This window comes from Oncorhynchus tshawytscha, linkage group LG21 (genome assembly GCF_018296145.1).
Source record: "Oncorhynchus tshawytscha isolate Ot180627B linkage group LG21, Otsh_v2.0, whole genome shotgun sequence".
NCBI classification, from domain to species: Eukaryota; Metazoa; Chordata; class Actinopteri; order Salmoniformes; family Salmonidae; genus Oncorhynchus; species Oncorhynchus tshawytscha.
In genome coordinates this window covers 3,347,769-3,356,708 of record NC_056449.1, presented here as the reverse complement: position 1 = coordinate 3,356,708, position 8,940 = coordinate 3,347,769, and the positions used below count along the sequence as shown (strand labels likewise).

Genomic DNA, 8,940 nt, shown 5'->3' with positions numbered 1-8,940 from the left:
TCATTATCGCTCGCGATATTTGGCTGGCCAGAAAGTCTAAACGCATTTCTTGGGCTGTCCAAACTCTGACGTCAGCCCATTGAACAGTCATTGGGCTGCAGGAAAATTCAAATCGTCTTGTGTAAGCGGTCGAAAACAACGAATATTTGAATTGTGGTGGTTCTGTTCCCTTTTGACTGCATGGTGGCAAGGTATGCTTACTAGCTAGCTAAATATGAAAAGTAATTTTACAATCTCTTGCTAGTTATCCTCTTACGATCACATTTCCGAGGGTAACTGTATGTGTGTAATCAACAGTTAGCGTGCAACTTACGTTATCTAGCTAGTACTATGTCGTGCAAGTTTATTTGACGTACTTAGCTAGCTCATATCAGGAGGAAAAAGCTGGCTAATGTTAGTGTTTATCAGTCGTATGCCGTATTGTTCACTAGCAAAAGCTAACATACAACGTTGCGTGTATACAATTGTTTTATCCCGTTTCGTGCCGACTGAATAGGACCTAATTACGAGTCCCAAGTTGTGGAACAGTAGTTAGTTAGTCTTTATCCATTGTTTTCAACTAGGTTTAGTTCAGGGTTTGACTTTATTCCACCATTAGGCTAATAGCTATATTTGTCATCCTTGTTTGTTGTGTTCATTTAATCAGATATGATCACTTAGTAGCCACATTCTTTACATAATTAAACAACTATTCCACCTAACCCCATATGAACCATCGCTGGGCATAAATGGGTGTCCCAGAATCTCAATAAGTGCTCCAGTTAAGTTTCTCTCCCTTTTACTTCCCCCTCAATTGTGAAAGATGTGTACTTCAGGAGACGATGAGATCCAGCGACTACAACGCAAGTTGAAGGAAGCAGGCCAATATGGCCTTCAGCTGCTGGATGGGCAGCTGGATCTACAGAACAAACTGGAGGAGCAGCGGGTAGAGATGACCAACGCTGTGGAGGTGATAATTCACACTGGGCAATGACTGACATCTCTAAAGACTGCTGTCTTCTTGACCGTTGATAAACTGCTACTGTCATAGCCTATTCAACTCATTACAACATCAAACTGCTGCCCATAACAACTACTAATCATCCTTATATTTTATGACATGAATCTTGTTACAACTGATATTACAGTAATGTTGAGCAGGGTTTGGATGAGAACGCAGATGGAGTGGATTGATGTATGAGGTATGAATCTCTTGTGTGTCTTTTCTCAGGCCCTGGAGCAGGAGAAATACTCCCTGCAGCGCGAAGTGGCGCTGAAAAGCCGTGAGCTGGACAGCTTGCGCTCCGACCACGACTCGATCAAGCGCCAACAGAGGCTGCAGTGGGAGCAACATGAATCCCAGCTGGAGCGGAATCATGCTATGGAGCTCAATGAGTGCAAGAACACGGTTGGGGAGCCATTGATGTGGTTTTGATTACCTGTACACCATTGGCTGGGGGATATGCTGAGTCTAGTCAAGGAAAAAATAGCATGCAAAGCAGTGGTGGAAAAAGTACCCAACTCTCATGCTTGAGTAAAAGTCCAGATACCTTAATAGAAAATGACTCAAGTAAAATTATACTTGAGTAAAAGTATTTGGTTTAAAATATACTTAAGTATCAAAAAGTGTAAATAATTATATTAAGCAAACCAGATGGCACCATTTTCTTGTTTTCATTTTACAGAAAGCCAGGGGCACTCAGATATAATTTACAAACAAAGAATTTGTGTTTCGTGAGTCTGCCGGGTGATAAGTGTGTGATTTTGTCTGTTTTCCTGTCCTGCTAATCATTCAAAGTGTAACTAATACTTTTGGGTGTCAAGGAAAATGTATGTAGTTAAAAGTACAATATTTTCTTAAGAAATGTAGGGAAGTAAAAGTAGTCAAAACTACAAATAGTAAAGTACAGCTACCCCAAAAAATGACTTTTGTAGTGCTTTAAAAGTATTTTTACTAAAGTACTTTCCACCACTGATGCAAAGGTACTTCTTTTGTGTGGAATTATGCACACTGAAGTCATCTCTGCTAATGACATACTTAATTAGGAGTTGCCTTTGATGCAATACTTATTTCTTGACAATACTATGTGTGCCCAGTCAATGTAGTGAATGGGATATCTGTGGTTGGCTGTAGATGGAGAGAATGAGATATGAACTGGATGAGGTGCAGCTGAGTGAGAAGCAGCTGAGGCATAAACTGGAGCTCCAGACAGAGACCCTGAGCATCAAGATGGGGGAGCTACGATCTGTCACAGAGCGGACTCATGAAACCCTGTCCACAGAGATGATGGAATTGCAGGTGGAGAGGATGGAGCTTGAGGCTGCTAAGGTGAGTACCCTACCACACTGTCTGTAAAGACATAATCTCAGGAGCCCAGGACTAAAATATTGCATCAAATGCTCAATTAAGTTCTGGAGTCAGATGTATGAGAAGATACTACCAAGATTAGCAAAGTCTCCACCCCAAGTCTGTTGGCCAAATATACCCTCTCTTCCGAAATGTGAAAGATGCGAACACCTGCGTAATCATGTTTTGGCTAAATTATCGTTATCGAAAAAATCTACAAACTGGAAAAAAGCTCCGTAGTCGCCTGATCCCGCAGTCTGTTGACAGACGCTACGCTCCACAGCTGTCCTAAAAATCACATCTCAATTTGATTTATTTTTTAATTCTAAAAAAATAATTGTGTGTATATTTTTGTAGAAATATTTTCTCTAAGCTTTGCTGTAAAATACAATGCATTTCAAACAGTCAGCAATAATCTAATGAATTCATGGCTTGTGAAATTATACCTAGGCTAAATTAAGCCTTCCATAAGCCTAACTGATAATGTAATTATTTAATCAAATTAGTTTAACCTGCTTTCTTGCAATAACCACTGATCTGTTTTTTAAGTCTGTCTATGAAAATGCCCTCTGTTACAAGTTTAACCAGAACCCTGCATAATGCACATTCACTTCTTGTTGCAGGCATTATCGAAAATTAACACTGGTATCAAAAACAATCTCTCAAGCACAAGCCCACGTGCTAATGAGTAGTCAGTATATCTCTATAGCTATCTTTATATTTCAAGTTTAGCCAATCAACAAGGCAGAGCAGTTGAATTGTTATGTACACCGAATCAATGTTCATTGATACTCCCGTTTTAGTAGGGTCTGCTCTGTGCGCAACTTGAGAAGTTAAGACATTAAAAAGGGTATCAATAGAAAGGAAAACTTCTCCTCTATTACAGTAAAATAACCACTTGTCAGAGTGGAAGAAGTGATCTCATCATTGTTGTTTGAGTGGCAGGGGAAGAGCTAATTTATTCTATATCAGGCCCAGCCCAACTCCGATTCCATCCGATGTGACATGCATCTGTACACGGGAGATTAGTATAGGCCCATAAAGACTCTGCTTTGTTTACTTTTAGCTCATTTAAATCTGTCGACAATGATTGCATGTGGTACAGTATAGGTAGTCATTTTTGTTTTTTGTCCACTCAGGCTACCTTGGAGCTGGCACTTCAGGAGGCCCAGTACAAAGAGCAGCAGCTGGAGCTGACTAACACAAACCTTCAACGTCAACTGGAGAGAATCAGTGAGGAGAAAGGAGAGTGTGAGAGAGAAGCTGTCTCCTGTTTCAACACCTTGGAGGTAAAGATCATAATCTTCAGCAGTTTAGGTTGTGTATATCATGCATACATTGCACTAGTCATTCATGCTAAGGAAACGAATGTGTTTTCCTTTTTGTTTGCTTTAGAAAGCCCGAGAGGCCAACCAAGATCTCCAGATTCAACTGGATCAGCTGTTGCAACAGGCACAAGATCCCAACAGCAAGGGAAATTCTTTATTCGGAGAGGTAGGTACTACATTGCCATCTGTCTCCGTAGCGTTTTTGAATGTATTTCAAAGTTTTCACCACATGCACAGGAGACAACACGTGTAAAACAGTACAGTGAAATTCTTACCTTGTGAGCTCTTTCCCAATAATATAATAATAGAATTAAAAACCTCAAGGACTACGATGAGGGTTAAATACAATGAGAGTGCAAGAATATATACAGTACTGTCAGTACCTTTGTCATTGTGCTGGAGTTGTTGAGGTGGGTTTGTACATATGACGTGACTGGTAGTAGGATTTACATGTAAACAGGGCTGGAAAAGGGACTGGTAGCAGGAATATATAAATACTTATGGCTACAGTTAACAGTTGAAGTCTGACGTTTACATACTCCGTAGCCAAATGCATTTAAACTCAGATTTTCACAATTCCTGACATTTAATTATTGTAAAAATTCCCTGTCTTAGGTCAGTTAGGATCACAACTTTATTTTAAGAATGTGAAATGTCAGAATAATAAGTGATTTATTTCAGATTTCTTTCATCACATTCCCAGTGGGTCAGAAGTTTACATTCACTCAATTAGTATTTGGTAGCATTGCCTTGAAATTGTTTAACTTGGGTCAAATGTTTTAGGTAGCCTTCAGCAAGCTTCCCACAATAAGTTGGGTGAATTTTGTAACTGAGTCAGGTTTGTAGGCCTCCTTGCTCGCACACGCTTTTTCAGTTCTGCCCACACATTTTCTATGGGATTGAGGTCAGGGCTTTATGATGGCCACTCTAATACCTTGACTTTGTTGTCCTTAAGCCATTTTGCCATAACTTTGGAAGTATGCTTGTGGTCATTGTCCATTTGGAAGACCCATTTGCGACCAAGCTTTAACTTCTGATGTCTTGATGTTGTTTCAATACATCCACAATGCTTCAATATATCCACATCATTTTCTTCCTTATGATGCCATCTATTTTGTGAAGTGGACCAGTCCCTCCTGCAGCAAAGCAGAACCCACAACGTGATGCTGCCACCTTCTCGCTTCACGGTTGGGATGGTGTTCTTCGGCTTGCAAGCCTTCCCCTTTTTCCTCCAAACATAACGATGGTCATTATGGCCAAACAGTTGCATTTTTGTTTCATCAGACCAGACCATTTTCTCCAAATGCACTTTTCACACCGAAGTACGTTCATCTCTAGGAGACAGAACGTGTCTCTATCCTGAACTGTATGACTGCTGCGTGGTACCATGATGTTTATACTTGTGTACTATTGTTGGTACAGATGAGTGTGGTACAGTCAGGCATTTGGAAAATGCTCCCTATGATGAACCAGACTTGTGGAGGTCTACAATTTCTTTTTTTCTGGGGTCTGATTTCTTTTGATTCTCCCATGATGTCAAGCAAAGAGGCACTGAGTTTGAAGGTAGGCCTTGAAATACATCCACGGGTACACCTCCAATTAGGCTAATTGACATAATTTGAGTTATCAGAAGCTTCCAAAGCCATGCCATAATTGTATGGAATTTTCCAAGCTGTTTAAAGGCACAGTCAACTTAGTGTATGTAAACTTCTGACCCACTGGAATTGTGATACAGTGAAATAATCTGTCTGTAAACAATTGTTGTAAAAATGACTTGTGCCTTGCACAAAGTAAATGTCCTAACTGACTTGCCAAAACTATAGTTTGTTAACAAGACATTTGTGGAGTGGTTGAAAAATGATTTTTCTTGACCCCAACCGAAGTGTATGTAGACTTCTGACTTCAACTGTATACTAGTGGTAATATATACGTGTAAACAAGCGTAATTAGTGACCAGTAGCAGGATAAATGTTAATCAATGGACATCAGTGTAAAGGAGTAATGTAATCCTAAGTCATTTTACCAGTAGTGTAGGTTGTCTGAGTGTGTAGAGACCTGTGGATTGCCCTAGAGTCAGTGTGGATAGCCAGAGGGAAGGTAGTAGTTAGCCAAGTCTTATGGTCAGGGGATAGAAGCTTTTTAGGAGTGTTTGTCTGCGCTGGTACCGCCTGCAGGACGGGAGCACTGAGAACAGTCCATGTCTTGGGTGGCTGGAATATTTTTGCAAATTTTCGGGCCTTTCTCAGACACAGCCTGGCATGTACTTCCTAGATGGCTGGGACCTCACCCCCAGTGATGCCTCTGTAGGGCTTTCTGGGGCGGGCGGTGCAGTTGCCATACCAAGCGGTGATACAACTAGTTACGATGCTCTCAATGATGCAGCTGTAATAGTTGCTGAGGATCTAAGGGGCGGCAGTGTAGCCTAGTGGTTAGAGCGTTGGACTAGTAACCGGAAGGTTGTGAGTTCAAACCCCCGAGCTGACAAGGTACAAATCTGTCGTTCTGCCCCTGAACAGGCAGTTAACCCACTGTTCCCAGGCCGTCATTGAAAATAAGAATGTGTTCTTAACTGACTTGCCTGGTTAAATAAAGGTTAAAAAATAAATAAAAATGACAGATCGTTTCAGCCTCCCAAAGGCTGAAAGGAGAAGAGGTTGCCGTGCCTTCTTCACGACTTCTGGTGTCAGAGGGCCTTGTTAAGTCCTCTTGATGTGGACACCGTGGACACCGAGGATGTGGACACCGAGGCTCTTGACCCTCTCCACTGTGGCCCTGTGGCTGGGGGTGTGCACCCTCCCCGTTCTGTGTTATAGAGCCTCTGAATTTATTTTTAGCTTGAAGACAAACGAGCAGAGATGGAGAGACAGCTGATCAGTATGAAAGTACAGCACCAATCCCTTCAGAAGCAGCATGCCTTCTCCGAACAACAGCTCCATCGTATGAAGGTACGATTAAAAACATTTAAAAAAAAAGTTTTAACTCAAAAAGTTTAATGACAATGTGAGAGTGACCCGAGGTAGACTTGGGATTCATTAATGTGCATTTCCCTCATGCATGATCCTCCAGGTTCAGATAGCCACACTCATGCAACTGCAAGGCTCTAGAGCAGATCCTGCCCAGCTGGAGCGCCTGCAGTCGATGCTCTCAGAGAAGAACAGTGAGATTCAAGCCCTCATTATAAAACTACGTCGCCTGGAGAAAGTGGAGGTGAAGGCCTCTTGTTTGTTGTCATTTCAACTAAAATCCTGTATACTACAACATGTTATAAGGCAACAGATTCACACCGTATGAAGTGAATGTTGTGCAGTTGTCACAATTGTTGGTTACTGTGTCTATGCAGATGACATGGAAGGCACAGCCCTCTTCAGCCCCGGTGGAAACAGACAGTGGGGATGGGACATACTACACTGACCTTCTGAAAATGCAACTTTCGAACTCTGTGTGAGTTATCGCTTGATTTAGGGCACAGTCAGTATTTACATGCTGGGTGGGTGATGACCTTCAGTTTGCCCACATTTTAAGGTTTGGCTTACAAATGTTGAGATTAGAACTGTCGTACCTGCATTAGTGTTTGATTTGTGTGTGTAGGAAGGATGCAGAGCGACTGGGGGATGAGTTGTCTATGCAAAGGATGAAGTCACTCTCTGAGAGTCAAAGAGCACTGGATCTGGAGAGGAAGCTTTTCCGTGCAGAGAGTGCCCACAAACAGAGCCAGAGTGTCAACATCATGCTGCAAGTCAAAGTGGAAGAGCTCCGGTTGAAATATGAGCCCAATGGTAAATTAGCCTGTATCGTGACGTTTCACTTGGGCACAGTTGCAGTGATAACTTACATATTTAAAAAATGTGACATTAGGTAAGAGATAAAAATCTATTTTATGTTGTCTTTAGAGGTGAATAGAAAACATATTCAGAAGCGCAGGCGTGAGAAGCTCCCTGTAAACATTCCAGAAGTGAAGAAAGAGGAGCCCATGGTACTGGAGCTCCCCAAGCACATGGAAGCAGAGGCCCACCCTTTTACAAAGGAGAGGCTCATCGTTGCCCCTCTGCAGCCCCCCAACAACCCCAAGCCTAACTCTACCTTGACCCGAGACAGCAAGTGTGTGCGCATCTGCGAGGAGCCCCCAACCACTATCCCCAACCCCCCCAGGTCAGTGTCCCCATGGTCCTTCAGACTCCTGTCTCCTCTTTTACTGTGTCAACTTCAGTTTCTTTGTCTTCCTCTTCCTGGGCTTTGTTTGGGCTCTCACCACTAGTCCACCATTGCCTACCCTTCCCTTGCCTTTTGGGAGGGCTGTCACGGGGAATAGTATTATACTTTCTGTGACATTTTTCCTACAAGGCTGACTGCCTGGATCAAGGCTAGAATTGCTGTTAGCTGAACACAGTTGTAACTTACTGTAACATGAGTCAGTGTGTTGATCTTCCTTTCCATGTATTTGATGGATGCATGTAAATTTAGGTACTAACAATGGTTTACAGTCTGCTGCCAGTAGGAACAGTTTCAACTATGTTGATCCTTGTCTTTGCACTTTTTGAAATGTAATAACATGTAGAGTGAAGGTAAACAGTTTAGGTCTAAATGGATTGATTGACTGGTGTACCACGTAGGCCAAGAACATGTCTTTGTAAATGAATCCTTTATTTTACTAGAAATGATAACAACTGGGTTGTAAATGTCATCTGTTTGGATTTCGCAACACCTTCACACAAATGGAATGGTTTGCCTTTTAGGTCTCCATCAGCTGACTGTAAAACCATGACTGAGGAGCTGGAGATGGAGAAAGAAGGTGAAGAGAACAGAAGGGATGACAAGAAAAGGCTAAAATCTCAAGTCATCCATGTTTCCTCGCAGAAAACACTGGAAAACCAATGTGCTCAGCAGTAGACTGAAGTCTATACTTTTTATATTCCTTCAATCAAATACTAACATTCGAGTATATTTTAATGTTTGTCTTCATTTTATTAATGTATTAAATCTGGATTTCTGTCTGATAAATGATCTTCTATTCTAATAGTGTTTAAATTACAGAATTGGTCAGGAGATATGAATTGTATCAAATTAGTCTGGGCTTTTTTTGTTTAAAATATTATGGGCCAGAATGCCAACCCAGAGTGGACCAATGTGAAATTTGGCAAAGATTTTCTGAGGTCTGTGTTTGTAGGTTACATTTTGTTATGATAACTGCTTAATCGGAGGTTGCTAAATGTGGCAGCTATGGCAGCTATGCGCTTTAGTTGGGCCAACTGGCTTGATGGTATGAATTGTTATAAGATAGCAATCTTC

General features: G+C 41.6%; 1 protein-coding gene across 2 annotated transcripts; it reads left to right on the top strand.

Moving 5' to 3' along the window:
* LOC112220723 (protein Spindly) lies at positions 1 to 8,655 on the top strand. Of its 2 annotated transcripts, none has more exons than XM_024382579.2 (12): positions 1 to 191; positions 803 to 949; positions 1,211 to 1,387; positions 2,114 to 2,308; positions 3,466 to 3,615; positions 3,722 to 3,820; positions 6,489 to 6,599; positions 6,721 to 6,861; positions 6,995 to 7,095; positions 7,243 to 7,430; positions 7,605 to 7,803; positions 8,388 to 8,655. In XM_024382579.2, exons 2-12 carry the CDS (start codon positions 803 to 805, stop codon positions 8,539 to 8,541), a joined length of 1,662 nt encoding a protein of 553 aa, XP_024238347.2. In that variant the 5' UTR covers positions 1 to 191; the 3' UTR covers positions 8,542 to 8,655. The 2 variants fall into 2 exon arrangements, with proteins under 2 accessions (XP_024238347.2, XP_024238346.2); XM_024382578.2 differs by having other exon boundaries at positions 2 to 191; positions 7,545 to 7,803.
* Positions 8,656 to 8,940: the final 285 nt, after the last annotated feature.